The following is a 19315-nucleotide window of genomic DNA, read 5'->3' on the forward strand; positions in this document are numbered from 1 at the left end:
TGTTAACAGTTCAGTATGGACTAGATGGGCCAAACAGCCTGGTTCAGGCTGTAGCACTCCATGACCATTAGGATCCTCACGGCACCAGCAACCCAGCTCCAATCCTATCTATCTAGTGCTCTCTCTCTCTGGTGTTTGTACATTCTGTTCTCCCCGGGTGATCCGGTTCGCTCCCACATCCCAAAGGCGCATGGGTTGGTGGGTTGCTGCAAATTGCTCCTCGTGTGCAGGTGAGTGAGAGTTCATGAGAATGATGGAAGAATAATAACCGGGATTAACGCGGGATTACTCTGATCCGGCATTAATCCTGGTGGTGCTGCTGTGTTCTCCAATCCTTGGTTTTACCTCTCCTATTATTGTCACTCAGGCATTTCTTTATGCACTGCTTCAGATTGCAGTACAATTTTACACCATTCATAGAAACATAGAAAATAGGTGCAGGAGTAGGCCATTGGGCCCTTCGAGCCTGCACCGCCATTCAATATGATCATGGATGATCATCCAACTCAGAACCCTGTACCTGCCTTCCCTCCATACCCCCTGATCCCTTCAGCCACAAGGGCCATATCTAACTCCCTCTTAAATATAGCCAATGAACTGGCCTCATCTATTTCCTGTGGCAGAGAATTCCACAGATTCACCACTCTGTGTGTGAAGAAGTTTTTCCTCATCTCGGTCCTAAAAGGCTTCCCCTTTATCCTCAAACTGTGACCCCTCGTTCTGGACTTCCCCAACATCGGGAACAATCTTCCTGCATCTAGCCTGTCCAATCCCTTTAGAATTTTATGTGTTTCAATAAGATCCCCCCTCAATCTTCTAAATTCCAGCGAGTATAAGCCTAGTCGATCCAGTCTTTCTTCATATGAAAATCCTGCCATCCCAGGAATCAATCTGGTGAACCTTCTTTGTACTCCCTCTATGGCAAGAATGTCTTTCCACAGATTAGGGGACCAAAACTGCACACAACACTCCAGGTGTGGTCTCACCAAGGCCTTGTACAACTGCAGTAGTACCTCCCTGCTCCTGTACTCGAATCCTCTTGCTATGAATGCCAGCATACCATTCGCCTTTTTCACCGCCTGCTGTACCTGCATGCCCACTTTCAATGACTGGTGTACAATGACACCCAAGTCTCGTTACACCTCCCCTTTTCCCAATCGGCCACCATTCAGATAACAATCTGTTTTCCTGTTCTTGCCACCAAAGTGGATAACCTCATATGTATCCACATTAAATTGCATCTGCCATGAATTTACCCACTCACCCAACCTATCCAAGTCACCCTGCATACTCTGTTTTTCACTCTTTGCTGTTTCTTACTGTACTACATTCTAGTGTATAAGAACCACATGTGTTCTTTAACTTGTGAGCAAGGAATTTCATTGCACCATGTAGTCACCATCATTATGTGCCATATCGTATGATGTGGGGATCGTGGTTTTCCATCTGTCATGACCATGATTGTTCTTTGTAAATTTCTTTACGGAAGTGGCTTGCCACTGCCTTTTCCTGGGCAGTGTCTTTACAAGACAGGTGACCCCAGCCATTATAATACTCGTCAGAGATTGTTTACCTGGCATCAGTGGTGGCACACCCAGGACTTGTGATATGCACCATCTGCTCCCCAAGACTTCACATGACCCTTATCAGGAACGCTAAGTCTTGCCCAAGGGTGGCCTGCAGGCTAGTGGACGGAAGGAGCATCTTATAGCACCTTTGGTCGAGATGTATCTCCACCCCCACCACCCAATTCTGGCATATATTCCTGCAAATTCCTCCAAGAAAATGAAGCTCAAAGTAGTATATGGTGACAAATATAGTATGTACATTTGATAATAAATGTACATTGACATTGAATAAACTTAGCTGAATCTGAAAACCTGGTAATGGTATGGCAGGCTGATGTGCTGGTTAAGAAGGCATACGAGAACTTGGCTTTATGGACCACAAGGCATAGTATGATCACATTGATTGTGTGAGACGCCTCTCGGGACTCCTGAGGAATTCAGAAGGGAAGTTAGTTGGTGACTGAGGGGGATTAAATTGCAGGGCTACACAGAAGTAAGCTGAGAACAGAACTGATGGGACACTGCTCTGTGGCAAATTGTTCTGGATGCAATGGGCCAAATGGACTGCTTGTGTGTTACAATATGCAGATAAAATTTCTGCACCAACCATTCTACAATCATACAGCAGAGAGAGACAGACCCTTCAGCCCACTCTGTTCATGGTATCTGGTTGTATTCATCTATACTATTTCCACTTATCAGCATCTGGTCTGTGGCCTTCTATGCTTGGTTCCGAGTGCTTGTCGAGAAGCTTCGTAAATGTTCTGAGAAAACTTGCGACATCTCCTCAGACAGTGCCTTTAACAGTCTGTCTGGAGACACAGGAGCTTGTAGATGCTGGGATCTGGAGCAAAAAACAAGGGGCCGGAGGAACTCAGTGGGTCGGGCAGTATCTGGGAGGGGGAAGGTGGAGATAGTCGATGTTTGGAGTTGAAATCCTGCAATAGGACTGCGTTCCAGGGGACGGGGAAGGGAAGTTAGGACCTGAGAGGACGGGAGTGAGGGAGGAAGAGTGAACAAGTGAGTGTGGACATGATTTTTTATTTGGTAGCAATCCTTAGTCGTATATTAGAGCAATACAACATGGAACCAGGTCCCTTGGCCCAATATGTCTATGCCAACCCTGGTGCTCACCAAGCTAGTCCCATTTGCCTGCCTTTGATCCATAATCCATGTAAACCCCTCCTATTCATGAATTTATCCAAATGTCTTAAATCTTGTAGCAACATTTCACAGACATTCTAGTTTCTTGCCTTTATACCTGGTCAACAACCCCTTATTGTTTGCAGGGGCTTGTTTTGTACAAATTCTCTGGTTTCCTTCCTATAAATATGTGAAAAAGCCCTATGAGTTGGACATAGGGTCTTTCTTTCATCCTCATACAATTCATCACTACTCTTAGATTTTAGTTTATCTCTCTTTGTGGGGCATCATTCGTACCTGACCCAATCTCAGCCTTGGCCATTTGTGGAGCCTCACCTTTTGGTCTTGAGAATTGATGGCCTCAACCCAAGGTTTCAAAATTCCCTGCAATCCCACTTCTTATTGCACAAAGCCAACCACTTTCTGCTGTGCTTTTGGTCAAGAGGGTGATCTCATTTAAACATGCATGATACTGAAAGGCCTGGGTAGAGAGGGCGTGGGAGTATGTTTCCATTAGCAGGAGAGTCTAGGATGAGGCCACAACCTCGAAATAAAGGATTGCCCCTTTAGAACTGAGACGAAGAGGAATGTCTTCAGCCAGAGGGCAGTGAATCTGTGGAATTTGTTGCCACAGACATCTGCGAAGGCCACGCCATTGGATATATTGAAGCAGAGACCAATAGGTTCTTACTTGGTAAGGGGAAGGCGGGATAATGAATTTGGGTAAAAAAAAAGTCAACCACGGCTGAATGGCAGAGCAAACTCAATGGGCCGAATGAACTAATTCTGTTCCTACATCTTCATATCCAACTCCACCTCCTGGGGTCCACGTTCACCTCGAGGCATTTTCTGTGTGTGAGAGGTGCAAGCCCGTACAACAGGGAAGCTCTGGCGCTGTCTTGTTACCTTGTACAGATATAAAGTCTCTTTGGTCCTATCTCAGTCTGGGCTACAACTCTCGAGTACCCGTAACCGGAGAGGGGACCGCAACTCCCTCTCTCTGCTCGAAGCCCGGCTGGAACTTCCCTCGCTGAGAATCGGGTCACCCGAGGGAGCCGAGAACGCATGCGCATTTGAGCTGGCGCGGGTTGGGGGGGGGAATTCAACGAGCGAGCCTTGCGAACGCATGCGCAGCGCCGCTGGCAGGTAGACCGTGGCCGCTGGAGATTCAAGAGAACGCATGCGCACTACTGATACGCGCTCTCAGGTTGACGCTCGTCGGTGGGGGGGGGTGGCGAGTGAGTGAGAGAGATGATGTGTCACGCATGCGCGCGACCGGTCGCCGCGCTCCCGTGCTGACGCCTGCGCAGATCGCGTAGAGCTGGAATTAGGCTAACAGCTGCCCCTCGGGAGGCCGCGGAAGCTCCGGGTGTCGGACCGAGTGTGGGAGTCGGGCATCACCGCCTTCTGACGGCAAGCTAAATGTGCCTGACACCTTTCTTGCCTTGGTTACTTGACTGCGGTTTGGGGTGCTGCCAGACGGCGGGCGTGGGGGCTTGGGGCGAGATCGCGGGACCGGAGAGGGTCAAGGGGTGGGGGTTTACCGGGGATGATAGGGCCGCCGGAGAGAGCGAGCTACTGTTAGAGGGAGCAGTGGAGGGGAAAAACCCGTGGTGAGGGAGAACCGGGGAGGCAGGATACCAGAAAGGGAGTGGGTGAGTGAGGGGCGACTGGGAAGGGGGAGGGGGAGGGAGGGATGAGGGGCATGTAGGTGCTTTGATAATAAATTTACAGTACTTTGAACTTTGAGTAGGTGGGTGAGGGTGTTGGGGGGACGACCAGAGTGTGATCATGAGTTGGAATGGGGTTGGTGGGAGAAACCGAGGGATGGGGGTGACCAGAGAGAAGGAGTCGGTGAGAGAGTGGGGGTCGGAGGAGGAAATGTGGGATGGGACGGAGGTTGATGATCGGGGATGGGGTGGGATGGGGGTGTAGAGGGATGGGCAATTGGGGTGAGTGAGAGTTGCTGAGGGGTCTGGGGAGGAGTGGTGGGGAACGAGCCAGGGCTGGTGAAAGCTTCAGAGAGAGTTATGGAGTGGATGAGAACCTGTTAAGGGGGGGGGGGTTGCTTACAGGATCAGGATAAATCATTAGTACTGGGAATGTGAGTGCCTCTGTATAGAGAGCAACAGTGAATGATCCTTCATCTGAAAATGAGAAAAGTGACCTGAACTGGGTTTTCAGCACTTTTTTTTCTGGATTTCCAATATCCACTGGTTATTCTATTAGCTTTTCAACCTGTGGAGTGTTGCCATGGGGATGATTAGAGCAGATGTGGCTGAGGGAAGGTTTAATTGAGCACTTGATTGCCAGCATATGGAAGGTAACAGACCAGGTTCTAGTAAATGGGTTTAGTGTAGAAATGTACTTGAAGGACAGCAGAGATGTGATGGGCCGGATGGCCTGCTTCTGTCCTCAAATTCTTCGTCAAAGTATGCATATTGCCAACAACTACCCTGAGATTTATTTTCTTGTGGGCATTCAGAGTAAATTCAAAGAAGCACAATAGGGTCAATGAAAAAACACACAAAAGATTTAAGATTATTTAATGTTATTTCTAGTATTCAAATGTAAAAGAACAAGATAATTGTTACTCTGGATCCAAAGCAGCAGCAAAAAACATGGTAATAAAAAGCATAATAAACATAAGTATATAAGATAAATTATATACATTGATTGAACATCCATACAGTGACGCTAGGCACAGGAGTGTCTGCACATAAGATGGCTGACAGGAAAGGACAAACAACCAACCTGCAAAAGGCAACACGTGCAAATAGGAAAAGAATAACAAAATATAAATAATATTGAGAATGAGTTTTGGAGTCATTGAAAGTGAGTCCATTGTGTTAGCATATGCCTTTGTGACTTTAAAATGTTGAGGGACTTTAGCAGAATGAATGAGATTGATCCATTACTCTGCATGCATGACTCCAAGAACAGGGGGTTGCTTTAGTTAGTCCTGACGAAGGGTCTCGGCCTGAAACGTCGACTGCGCCTCTTCCTATAGATGCTGCTTGGCCTGCTGCGTTCACCAGCAACTTTGATGTATGTTGCTTGAATTTCCAGCATCTGCAGAGTTCCTGTTGGTTGCTTTAGTTGATTGTTTTAGTAGGAAGCTGAGAAACTCTAGAGCAGGGGTTCCCAACCTCTTTTATATCATGGACCCCCAGGTTAGGTAACCCTGCTCCAATGCTCTGATGCAGGGTTTTGAGCTGAAACGTCGGCTGTTCCTTTCCTCCCACAAATACGGCTCGACATTTTGAGATACTCCAGCACATTGTTGCTCCAGAGACAAGTAGTCAGGAAAGCACCCTGGAGAGAGGGACAGACAAAATCTCATTATACTTAAAACATTTACAGGCCAAACATTATGTTCCCTGAGACACAGGCAGGTCTGGTGGCCCTTTTCCAGTCCTGATGAAGGGTCCTGTACTGTTTGTTCCCCTACATAGATGCAGCTTGACCTGCTGAGTTCCACCAGCATTTACGTGCGTTGCTCAGGGTTTACAGCATTTGCACAGTCTCTTCTGTCTGTCACCATTGGTTATCTTTCCATCTGTGACTTGGTAATTGGTTTATTATTGTCAGATAATGACTTGTGGCGAAAAGCTTGTCTTGCTTCAGATCAGATCATTCCACAGTGCATTGAGGTAGAACAAGGTAAAACAACAGCGCAGTGGAAAGTGTAACAGCCACAGAGAAAGTGCAGTGCATGAAAAACAAAGCGCAAGATCACAATGAGATATCGTAGATTGAAGCCAAGATTTTTTTAATTAAGTGCAATCGTGAGCAATAACCAGATCAGAAATGCTGATCAAGTCAACTAGTTCCCAAAGAGAACTCTGACAGGCCAATCAGATGGTTCACTGCTGCTCAGCGATAGAACACAAAAAATAATATGTACAATTAAGAAACATTAAGATTCCATCTTACTCTGGAGTGATGACAATGGGATAGAAGCTGTCCTTGGGCCTGGTGGTTCATGCATTCAGGCTTTTGCATCTTTTGTCTGATGGGAGAGGGGGAGAATATCTGGAGTGACTATAATTCTGGCTGCTTTACTGAGGCAGCAAGAAGTAGTAGACAAGAGTCCATGGGCGGGGGGGGGGTGATTTCTGTGATTTGCTGAGCTGTCTCCACAATGCTTCAGTTTCTTATTGTCACGTGCAGAGCTGTGGCCATACCAAGCTGTGATACATCCAGATAGAATACTCTCTGGGGCGCATCAGTAAAAATTGGTAAAGGTCGAAAGGGACATGCCGAGTTTCTTTGGCCTCCTGTTGTAGAACCATGTATGTCATTAAGAGGCATCAGAGAGGTTAGATTACAGGGTTATGAAAGATAAAGCAGTAGAATGGAATTGTCGAAATGTTCTGCTAGGATTCAGTGTTGATTCAATGGGCAAAATGGCTTGAAAATTGTAGAATTAACAAATGATTATTTGATTACTCTGGGCTGGTAGCTCGCGAGAGTTTTGAAGAATGAGGGGAATGTCACTGAAACCTACTGAATATCGAACAGTGCAGATAAGTGGGTGTGGAGAGGGGAACGGTCTAGGACCAGAGGGCACAGCCTCAGAATACAAGGACAATCTGGAGGCCAAGTCACACACACAAAATGCTGGAGGAGCTCAGCAGCATCCATGGAAAAAAAATACAGTCGAAGTTTCAGGCCGAAACCCTTCAGCAGGACTGGAGAAAAAAGGATGAGGAGTAGATTTAAAAGGTGGTTCTCTCTTGTTTGTGGAGGCTAAGTCATTGGTTATATTTAAAGCGGAAGTTGATAGGTTCTTGATTAGCAAGGGAATCAAAGGTTTTAGGGTGAAGGCAGAAGAATGGGATTGTGAGGTGAAATAAATCAGTGTTCAAATGGTGAGGCAAATTCGATGGGATGAATGGCCTAGTTCTGCTTTTAGGTCTTATGTCTTAATTGTTGTAGTGTGGAAGAGACATTGGGCTGCAGGAGTAACAGGTGCTATGTTCTGTCTGTGTTTTAGCACAACTTGGGAGCACTTCGCGGCGCACAATGGCTGAGAACGACGTGGACAATGAGCTCTTGGATTACGAAGATGACGAGGTGGAGAACCAGGCAGCCGGCGATGCCTCGGAGGCGCCCCTGAAGAAGGACGTGAAGGGCTCTTACGTGTCCATACACAGCTCGGGTTTCCGAGACTTCCTGCTGAAACCAGAGCTGTTGCGTGCAATTGTTGATTGCGGTTTTGAGCACCCCTCTGAAGGTACCTAATGGCGGGACACCTTCCATTGCAAGGGCCAGAGTGAGTCACAGACAGGCATCTGAACAAGATCTCTGGCAGCTTTATCGATTTCCCACTGTGGGGGAGGATAGTTCTCTTGTTACATACTATCATTTTATCAAAAATAATTGATTAAATGCTTAAAGCTGTAATCTGCAGGGCTTTGGACTGAGACCTGGAAAGTGGGGAGAGCCTCAATAATTCTTCTGTAACCAGCAAGCATAGAGCAAGCTGAATGGCCTAGCTCTCCGCTATTAATTGTTCCCATTGTAAATCCAATCTCCAAACTAAAGATGTCCCAAAGTTCCAACACAATTTGAAAGGATGGTCAAGGAGGTGTGTGGTGTGTTGCCATTTGTTAGTTGGGGGATTGAGTTCAAGAGTCTTGAGGTAATGTTGCAGCTCTATAAGACTCTGGTTAGACCACACTTGGAGTATCGTGTTCAGTTCTGGTCACCTCATTATAGGAAGGCTGTGGAAGACTTAGAGAGGGTGCAGAAGAGGTTTGTTTATTTACTTAGCAATAAGTTGTAGAACAGGGGAAGGGGAGGGGGGAATGTCGACTCAGACCATGAGAGGCCTGCATCGGCCATTTTCATGCCTTACAGGGCGCAGATTAGATGTCTGTGTGAGGCGACACTCCTTGCACAGACACTAGAGCAATGTGTAGTTAAGTGCCTTGCTCAGGGACACAAACATGTTGCCACAGCTGAGGCTTGAACTAGCAACATTCAGATCATTAGATGAACGCCTTAACCACTTGGCCACATGCCCACGTTCCCCCTCCCTCCCCTCCCTGTAGGACAGGCCTTTCCGGCCCGAAGAGCCATGCCAGCCACTAACCCTGGCCTAATCACAGGATGATGTATAGTGACCAATTAACCTGCTAACTGGTTGATCTTTGGAATGCGGGGAGGATGTACAAACTTCTTACATGCCGCACTGCAAATGAACTCTGACCTCCACTCGGTTAGTGCTTTTACAGCTACACTACTGTGGTGCTGCCTGGATTAGAGAACATGTTTCATGAGGATAGATTGAACGAGATAGGGTTTTTCTCTTTGGAACAAAGGAGGATAAGAGGTGACTTGATAAAGGTGTGTGTGGCCTCCGTCGGTCGTGATCGACCATGGATACTGCGCCTCTGGAGTGGCCTCTCCAGGGCGCAAGCCAGGGCAGAGTTGATATGGAGACCTGTCTGCTGCCCATGCAGTGGGACCACCCCCCCCCCACCTCCATGCTGATGACAGGTCCAAAGGGACGACGAAGGTCGATACAGTTTGGTGCCAGCAGCATCGCAGGAGTTGCTGTGCTGGTGCAGGCTACAGCAGTCAGCCGCCTTCGGGACCCTGACTCCGGATTTTTCCTTGGGGTTTACTCCCAAAGCCCTTCCTGTGAGCGGGTATAGCCGCAAGGCAGCGGAGGTTTGAAATCAGAGTTTTCCCCTCTCCTAGATGAGCTGCCATCCGTGGTTAACGAGCCCCATCTGCCCGGAGATAGAGGTGTATAATATGAAAATTTAATTTAATTTAGAGATATGGCATGGTAACAGGCCCTTCTGGCCCAAGAGATCTGCACCGCAATCACGACCAATTAACCTGTAATTACTAACCTGTATGTCTTGAACTATGGAAGGAAACTTCACACGATCACAGGGAGAACATACCAACTCCTCAATGGCAGGAATTGAACCTGGGTCACTGGTGCTGTAGTAGCATTATGCTAATCATTGAAGCATAGATAGCGTCAAAAATGATGGGAGGAATACCAGGGCAGGGTACATTACTGGCATTGATGTGCTGCGAGGGAATGCAGTGAATCTGCAGTACAATGAACGTAGGGAAAGTCATATCCTGATTGATTTTAATGTGCACGTAATGAGTAAAGTATATTCTTGGAAAATAAAGTCTTGTCACCCATTAGATTTGGTTGCCAAGTGTGAGTCAATGAGAAAAATATTATCAGGCTTGTTTTAATCCAATAGTCTTCTAATTTTTTCCCACTCCGTAGCTTCATCTTGTATCTTCCTGCCATTTCAGAGCATTGCCTCTTGACATTCTGTTCAAGATGGCGCCACCGAACAATGATTCTTTTTGTGACATCTTTTAGATAGCAAATCTGTTCAATTATTTCTCTTTTTCTACAACTTCCACTTTTCTTTTAGTTTTGTTTGTGTTACGGACACTGCTGGAGCATATGATGTACAGTTTGGAACTCGATCAAAGGATCCAGCACTATGCTGTGAATGGAGACCTGCCTCGTAGAAATTAGAGATCAGGTGGGGTGGGGGGTGCTGAAAAGGTCTGAGAACACAAGCTGACTCGAAAAGACCAGAGACAAGGCGCGAGGTTATGAACGACTCCATCTAGAAGCGGTGAAGAAGACCGAAACGTCGAGGTGAATACAGAAAGGGTCAGTGATGGCTCCCAGCAGAGGCGGTCAGCAGCCAGTTCGGTAGCCAGGGCAACGGCATAAGGACCCGGGTCGGCAGTCACTCTTTACAGGAGGACTGAGTTCGTGTGGTTGCTCTCCAGATATGCAGACAAAAAGATGATTACCATGTTTTGAGATTTATGTGATTATTAGACTATAGTTTATATTGGTTTCCTTCAGTTTTTTTGGTGTTTTCTTTCTTGTGCGTGACTGGCGGGTGGTGACCTGTTAATTTTTGTGCATAAGAGTTGCAGGATTGGAGCTACTGTTATTCTTTTCTGTGAGTGAGGGGGTCAGGGATTGTTAGTGTGGCTGTTTTTTGCTGCAGGGGGATTTTGGGGTCTGCGAGTTTTGTTTCTTTTTTGTGCTGGAGGGAGTTGATGTCTTCTCTTTCTTTAACACCCATGGTCTTTCTGTATTTCATGACTATCTGGAGAAGGCAAATTTCAGAGTTGTATTGTACACACACACTTTGACAATAAAATGAACCTTAAAGCCTTTGATCTTACCTTCACCAGACATTCCATTCCTGGCTCACAAGCACTGTTCTGGTGGTTCATCTTAGCTTTGAAAACCCCTTTATGATATTTGTAAGATGGAAACCACTGTAGACAAGTACCCATAGGCACGCCCTTGGATTTCTCATGATGTTGCAGCTCACTTCATTCTGTGTCACATTCTAGTGTATGTATGACGATCTCTAATGGGAGGATGCAACAGCATTCAGTGTGCTCTTGGTGAGAGAGAGCTCGCATGTGGTCCGAATGTTAGATATATGGTTTTGATTTGTTGCTTAGTCTTATTATACCCACACATTCAGTTCACTGAAATAGATCTTGTAAATTAATGCCTGAATATAATTTGTTGTTGCAAAGAAAGAATTTCGCGACCAATGAAAGTGCGAATAAACCTGATTCTGATTCTGACCGGAAAGTAGGAGGGGAGCTGTGCAAACATCTGGTAGAGTTGAAAAATCAAAAGTGAGACTTGTTTAGTTTGATCAGGAAACAGCCCTTAACTCATTCTGTCAAGAAGTTCAATTACAAGACCTATTTCAGTGAACTGCATGCGTGGGTATAATGATATTAAACCCATGAATGAAAGCACGTCTCCAACATTTGGAACACTTGTAAGCTCTTTGGTCAAGAGGCCACGCTTTTAATCTGGCTCCTCTTTACCTCTATTCATTGTCACTTTTGCCTTCCAGTGCAACACGAGTGTATTCCTCAAGCGATTTTGGGCATGGATGTGTTGTGCCAGGCCAAGTCTGGTATGGGAAAGACAGCAGTGTTCGTCTTGGCCACTCTACAGCAGCTCGAACCTGTCACAGGACAAGTGAGTACCCTGTTAGCTGTAGAAATCAGCCCTCGCTTGTGTGTAGAGGCTCTCAAAATGATTCGTACAATATCAACAAACTAACTGTGCTAAATGTTAAAGGGAGGGTGCTTTCCCTGGCATGGGAGAAAGTTAAGTGGCAGAAAGGATGTTACTGGTCTGAGGGCTGCAGTTGTAAGGAGAGACGGGATAGGCTGGGACTGTTTTCCGTGGAATGAAGTAACCTTAGAGGGGTTTTAAAATCAAGAGGTGTAGGTGGTCACAGTCTTTCTACTCCCAGTGTGGGGAGCCTAGAACCAAAGCCCAAATTTAAAATGAGGCAGAAGAAATTTAAAAACAATCCAAGGGACAAGATTTTCCACATACAGGTTTCCCCCCACCATCCGAAGGTAGAGCGTTCCTATGAAACGGTTCGTAAGCTGAAATGTTGTAAAGCGAAGAAACAATTACCATTTATTTATATGGGAAAATTTTGTGAGCGTTCACAGACCCAAAAATAACCTATCAAATCATGCCAAATAACACACAAAACCTAAAAAAGCAGTAACATATAGTAAAAGCAGGAATGATATGATAAGTACACAGCCTGTATAAAGTAGAAATACTTTTCCACAATCATTGCCTGAACTGTTCTCCGTAGTGAAAATCTCACGCAAACGCTCTTGGCAGAAACACGGCACAGGCGCTGTCGGCAAAAACACAGCGCAAGCGCTCTCCAGTAACCTTTAAGCTATGAAGCTGCCAAATCATACCAAATAACACGTAAAAATACACAGCTGATATAAAGTAGAAATAATGTATGTATGATGTAGTATCACTTACCGTAATTGGGACAGCGCCGAGGACACTGATGGTGTGTTAGACTGAATCGTCGGAGTTTGGGTGGTGCAGTGGCCCCCACCCTCTGGGCAGCGACCCGATACCGATCCGCGAAGCATGCAAGGGTACAGCGGTAGCCGGGAGGCACCCAGCACATCTTTAAGAAAAAAGCCGAAACAAACATGCTAATTAATTAGGGGCTGCCCGGTACGTAATTGTTGGCCCAGATTAGAGGCGATTGCCGATTGCATTGTCTTTGATCTGGGCCGACAATTACATGCTGGGCGGCACCTAATTAATTAGCATGTTTGCTTTGGCTTTTTTCTTAAAGATGTGCTGTGTGCCTCCCGGCTACCACTGCATTCTCCGCGAATCGGTATCTGTCCGCGGCCTAGGGGTTGGGGTGGTGGGACACTGGGGTGTCATCTCATCGTTGATCAGGGCAGGCAGCTCATCTTCTCCTATCTCTGCCTGCCTCGATGTTGAAGGTCGAGGTTCGTCGTCTGATGTGGAAGGCTTGAAAAACGACAGCACAGTATGCTTGACTGCTGAGCCTCGCGCATTTTTCTGTCATACAGTTCTTTGTAAGGACTCAAACCATCTTGCAAATATGCTGTAAACCGATGGTACCCTTTCAAAATTAAAGTCGTACTTTATCATTACTCATTCGATTTTGATTTTTATCCTTTCCTTTTGCAATTGCATCAACTCTTCATTTATCGGTTCTTGGTCATGGGATGCCAAAACCTCTTCAACATCATCTTCGTCAACTTCCACAAGCCAAACTCACTTTGTCGTTACTTCGTTCTCCACGATCAAGACGCTTAATTATGTCTAGTTTTACGCTAAGTGTAACACCCTTACGAGCTCTTGTAGGCTTTTCCGATACCTTAGAACTCATCTTGCTAACGGCTGCTTACAGGCATGTGTTTAAGCAATGCTGGCGAGAATGCCGTTCCCATGGGAAACCCCCACCTCCCCCAACCCCAGCTTCCTCCCACATACTCAAGACCTGTGTTTGGCTTTCTGAATGTTGTCCCTAGTGCAGATGGGTGGCAGGAGGATCAGGAGGTTCGATGGTTGGGAGGGAGAATAGGTCGCCTGAATGTAAGTGGGCGAGTGGGATTCTGTCTGAGCATCATGATGGACACGAAGGGATGAATGCCTTCCTATTGAGGAAGCATGTAGTGATTATGCATGGCACAGCAGGCTCCAAAGTCCAGGTGGACTGCATCCGTTCCTGTTTTTCTAGGCATGAAATACACATTTGTCTGTAACCACCCCTAGATTCCCATTGCTCCCTTACCTGCAAGTCATATCAAATCTCATAAAATACAACCCCCTGAGTTGGAATAGTGGTTCCTGAACTCTATCTCAGAAGACCATAAAACAGAACCAGAATTAGACATTTTGGCCCATCAAGTCTGCTCCGCCATTCAATCATGGCTGAACCTTTTTTCCCTTCCTTGGCCTTTGATACCATTTATTCATATTTTTCATCTCTTGCGCTATTATTTTGTAACCTATGGTAATTTCCATGTTTGCACTGTACTGCCACCATAAAACAGCAAACTTCATGATCAAAGAACGCTATATGAGGTCATCGTACCCTCAGCCATTAAGTTGTACAATGAGTCAACCTCTAATGAGTCACCTGATTAGTTCCAATGGTTCAGACGGGGCAGAGTTTGTTATGTGTGTCCAGGACGGATTCCTGTCACAGTATGTTGACAAGCCAACTAGGGGGAATGCCATACTAGATTGAGTATTCGGTAACAAACCGGGTTAGGTCACAGATCTCTCAGTGGGTAAGCATCTGGGGGACAGTGACCACCGCTCCCTGGCCTTTAGCATTATCATGGAAAAGGATAGAATCAGAGAGGACAGGAAAATTTTGAATTGGGGAAGGGCAAATTATGAGGCTATAAGGCTAGAACTTGCGGGTGTGAATTGGGATGATGCTTTTGCAGGGAAATGTACTATGGACATGTGGTCGATGTTTAGGGATCTCTTGCAGGATGTTAGGGATAAATTTGTCCCAGCGAGGAAGATAAAGAATGGTAGGGTGAAGGAACCATGGGTGACAAGTGAGGTGGAAAATCTAGTCAGGTGGAAGAAGGCAGCATACATGAGGTTTAGGAAGCAAGGATCAGATGGGTCTTTTGAGGAATATAAGGTAGCAAGAAAGGAGCTTAAGAAGGGGCTGAGAGCAAGAAGGGAGCATGAGAAGGCCTTGGCGAGTAGCATAAAGGAAAACCCCAAAGCATTCTTCAATTATGTGAAGAACAAAAGGATGACAGGAGTGAAGGTAGGACCTATTATAGATAAAAGTGGGAAGATGTGCCTGGAGGCTATGGAAGTGAGCGCGGTCCTCAATGAATACTTCTCTTCGGTATTCACCAATGAGAGGGAACTTGATGATGTGGGGGAACAATATGGCTGAGGGTGATGTTCTGGAGCATGTTGATATTAAGGGAGAGGAGGTATTGGAGTTGTTAAGATACATTAGGACTGATAAGTCCCCGGGGCCTGACGGAATATTCCTGAGGCTGCTCCATGAGGTGAGGGAAGAGATTGCTGAACCTCTGGCTAGGATCTTTATGTCCTCGTTGTCCACGGGAATGGTACCGGAGGATTGAAAGGAGGCGAATGTTGTCCCCTTGTTCAAAAAAGGTAGTAGGGGTAGTCCGAGTAATTATAGACCAGTGAGCCTTACGTCTGTGGTGGGAAAGCTGTTGGAAAAGATTCTTTGGGATAGGATCTATGGGTATTTAGAGAATCGTGGTCTGATCAGGGACAGTCAGCATGGCTTTGTGAAGGGCAGATCATGTCTAACAAGCCTGATAGAGTTCTTTGAGGAGGTGACCAGGCATATAGATGAGGGTAGTGCAGTGGATGTGATCTACATGGATTTTAGTAAGGCATTTGACAAGGTTCCACACGGTAGGCTTATTCAGAAAGTCAGAAGGCATGGGATCCAGGGAAATTTGGCCAGGTGGATTCAGAATTGGCTTGCATGCAGAAAGCAGAGGGTCGTGGTGGAGGGATTACATTTGGATTGGAGGGTTGTGACTAGTGGTGTCCCACAAGGATCGGTTCTGGGACCTCTACTTATCGTGATTTTTATTCACGACCTGGATGTGGGTGTAGAAGGGTGGGCTGGCAAGTTTGCAGACGACACGAAGGTTGGTGGTGTTGTGGATAGTGAAGAGGATTGTGGAAGATTGCAGAGAGACATTGATAGGATGCAGAAGTGGGCTGAGAAGTGGCAGATGGAGTTCAACCCGGAGAAGTGTGAGGTGGTACACTTTGGAAGGACAAACTCCAAGGCAGAGTACAAAGTAAATGGCAGGATACTTGGTAGTGTGGAGGAGCAGAGGGATCTGGGGGTACATGTCCACAGATCCCTTAAAGTTGCCTCACAGGTAGATAGGGTAGTTAAGAAAGCTTATAGGGTGTTAGCTTTCATAAGTCGAGGGATAGAGTTTAAGAGTCACGATGTAATGATGCAGCTCTATAAAACTCTGGTTAGGCCACACTTGGAGTATTGTGTCCAGTTCTGGTTGCCTCACTATAGGAAGGATGTGGAAGCAGTGGAAAGGGTACAGAGGAGATTTACCAGGATGCTGCCTGGTTTGGAGAGTATGCATTATGATCAGAGATTAAGGGAGCTAGGGCTTTACTCTTTGGAGAGAAGGAGGATGAGAGGAGACATGATAGAGGTATACAAGATATTAAGAGGAACAGATAGAGTGGATAGCCAGCGCCCTTACCCAGGGCACCACTGCTCAATACAAGAGGACATGGCTTTAAGGTAAGGGGTGGGACGTTCAAGGGGGACATTAGAGGAAGATTTTTTACTCAGAGAGTGGTTGGTGCGTGGAATGCACTGCCTGAGTCAGTGGTGGAAGCAGATACACTAGTGAAGTTTAAGTGTCTACTGGACAGGTATATGGAGGAATTTAAGGTGGGGGGTTATATGGGAGGCAGGGTTTAAGGGTCGGCACAACATTGTGGGCTGAAGAGCCTGTACTGTGCTGTAATATTCTATGTACTGTAGCTGAGAAGTGATGACCCCCCCCCCCACCGTTTGACTCTTTGCGGTAATTTATTTTTTATTCTTCCTTCTTCTCTTCTACTATTTATATCTGTGCACTTGTAATGCTACCGTGACACTGTAATTTCCTTTTGGATCAATAAACTATCTAACTATTGGTGACAATAAACTTGATATAATAAATAGAAGATTAAAAAAAACATCTCGTACCGGACAGTAAGGCTGCTTGCTTTCTTTGTCGAACTACCTGTATGTTAAACTTTTATGCTTTAGTTACAACCTTATTGACCTTGCCTGTAGCTTTCCATGAGTGTTAACATTTTTGTTTCCCGTACCCTGTCTTGTTAGAGCAGCTGCTGCTTGGAGATATAAATTGTGCATGACACGCCTAAACCTATGTCAGATGCTACCATGCTTAAACCAGTTTGTGAACCCGCTTCTGTATCAGGGATGGTAATTGTTTATCTGTGGTTAGATTTCAGTCCTGGTGATGTGTCACACTCGAGAACTGGCTTTCCAAATCAGCAAGGAGTATGAGCGCTTCTCAAAGTACATGCCAAGCGTGAAGGTAAGAGAAAACAGTCAAGGACATTTCCCTGAGAGTCATAGAGTAATACAACACAGTCACGAGCACCTCAGCCCAGCTCATTCATGCTGAGCTAGTTGCCCACCTCAGTTTGCCCTTGTTTTATCTCGTATCCCTCTTAACCACTCCTACCTTTGTACTTTGTATTTAAAATGTCTTTTTAGATGTTGTGATGTCACCTGCCTCAGCTGCTTCCTTTGGCAGCTCATTCCTCATACCCACCACTCCCCATGTGGAAAAATTGTCCCTTGGGTCCTTTTTAAATCTTTCACCTCTCATCTTAAATCTAGCTTTTATTTCCCCTTCCCAATGGGGAGTGGGAGTCTGTGCATTCATCCTGTCTGTCATATACCTCTCATGATTTTATGCACCTTATAAGATCACCACCTCCTCCTCCCCCCACCTTCTCCTACTTTCCAAGGAATAAAGTCCGGGCCTTTCCAACATCTCCCCATAACTCAGGCCCTCGAGCCCTGGCAGCATCTTCTCTGTACTCCTCCCAGTTTACTATAATCTTTGTTATAACCGAGTGACTATAAGTATACACAATACTACAAGTGCGGCTTTGCCAATATCTTGTACAAATGCACTACAATGTCCTGACTCCTGTACTTGGTGCCCTGACTGATGAAGGCCAGTGTGGCAAACACCACCTTTACCTCTACATGTGATGCCACTTTCTGTGAACTATCTACTTGTACTCCAAAGTTCTTCTTTTCAATGACACTCCCTAGAGCCTGGCCATTCCTTATACAAGTTATAGCCAGATTTGATATCCCAAAATACAACTCATTGTATTTATCTGAATTGAGAGCCATTTGTCAATCCTCAGATCGCTTACCCAACTGAACCAGATCCCATTGTAATTTTTGTGTTAGTATCATCAGGCAACTTATTAACCTTCTTTGTATATTCGCATCCAAATCATCTATATAAGTTAATATACTGGCCTGCACCACTTGTTCCCCAGCTAAGCCTACCCAACTTGAACCTTTCCATGAAGACTGGACTACAGTTGATGCTGTGTAAGTCAGCGTTCGTGAGATTCAGACCTGGCACTGATGAAGCAATGCAGATATGGTTTCCAACTTTGCAGAGAATTCCAGGGAACCAGTCTCCTGATTTGTGCTCTCAACTGCAGAACTGTTCCTGCAAACACTTGTGCATTCTCTGAATGGAAAATACTTCCTAAGCACAGAGTGCTGTATCGTAGACAACACAGACTGGTGTCACTAAGATGTTACAGAATTACAGTGTGGTCGTTTTATTTTATCAGAATTCATATCCCTTGTAACATAGGATTGTAAGACAGACAGGTTGTTTCAGATCTGGGAGGATGTTAATTGAAGAGGCAAAGTAGTTATAACTAATAACAACAAGAAAAACATTTAACAAAAGGTAAAGCCTGTCAGGGACTCCCCTTGAACGACGGCTAGTCTGGAGTACTCAATGTTCCTGATACTATCCATATACCTATCCACACAGAAGTCCAAAGAGTCCTAACCACTCCTCCCGCCCACTAATAACTAAGATAAACAATTCCTTGTGATGATTCTTTTTTTGCCATAACAGCAATTTCAGTAAAAGAAGGGAAAAGAGAAAAAAGATTCATGCCGCTCATAGTGGAGTTTATGGTTACGTACACAAGTGCATGTATGCACAGGTACAATGAAAAACTTGCTTGCAGCAGCATCATAGGCAGAGGTAAGCAGCATTCACAAGAAAAGCATAAAACCATAGGACATTGCAGAATTTGGCCATTCAGCTCATCAAGTCTGGTCCACCTTTTGATCATGGCTAATTAGTCCCATTCTCCTGTCATCTCCACTTAATTTTGAAGCCCTTATAAATTAAGTAGCCATCAACCTCTGCTTTATATGTACACAATGACTTTGCCTCTACAGCCATCTGTCATAATTAATTCCACTGCCCTCTAGGTGAAGAAATTTCTCCTAATATCTTTCTGAAGGGATGTCCTTGTATTCTGAATCTGTGCACTCTGGTCCTAAACTCTTCCGCTATTGGAAACATCCTCTGCACTTCCACTATCTAGGCCCTTTGATGTTCAGTAAGTTTCAATAAGATCCCCATCCATTCTTCTAAACCCATAAAAAACA

General features: G+C 45.6%; 2 protein-coding genes across 2 annotated transcripts in view; one reads left to right on the forward strand and one right to left on the reverse strand.

Annotated features, from left to right (window-relative positions):
- LOC134346630 (polypeptide N-acetylgalactosaminyltransferase 6-like) overlaps positions 1 to 3744 on the reverse strand; it is a 45627-nt gene extending 41883 nt beyond the window's left edge. Inside the window, exon 1 of the mRNA XM_063048094.1 lies at positions 3618 to 3744. The gene's annotated coding sequence lies outside the window, so the exon portion shown is untranslated. The remainder of the gene's footprint in view (positions 1 to 3617) is intronic.
- A 254-nt stretch (positions 3745 to 3998) lies between these two features.
- Positions 3999 to 19315, forward strand: part of ddx39b (DEAD (Asp-Glu-Ala-Asp) box polypeptide 39B) — a 40703-nt gene continuing 25386 nt past the window's right edge. The window contains exons 1-4 of the mRNA XM_063048095.1: positions 3999 to 4135; positions 7711 to 7950; positions 11609 to 11736; positions 17088 to 17180. Of these exons, the coding sequence (XP_062904165.1) occupies positions 7740 to 7950; positions 11609 to 11736; positions 17088 to 17180 (432 nt within the window). The 5' untranslated portion in view covers positions 3999 to 4135; positions 7711 to 7739. The remainder of the gene's footprint in view (positions 4136 to 7710; positions 7951 to 11608; positions 11737 to 17087; positions 17181 to 19315) is intronic.

Source organism: Mobula hypostoma, chromosome 5 (assembly GCF_963921235.1).
Source record: "Mobula hypostoma chromosome 5, sMobHyp1.1, whole genome shotgun sequence".
Classification (NCBI taxonomy): Eukaryota; Metazoa; Chordata; class Chondrichthyes; order Myliobatiformes; family Myliobatidae; genus Mobula; species Mobula hypostoma.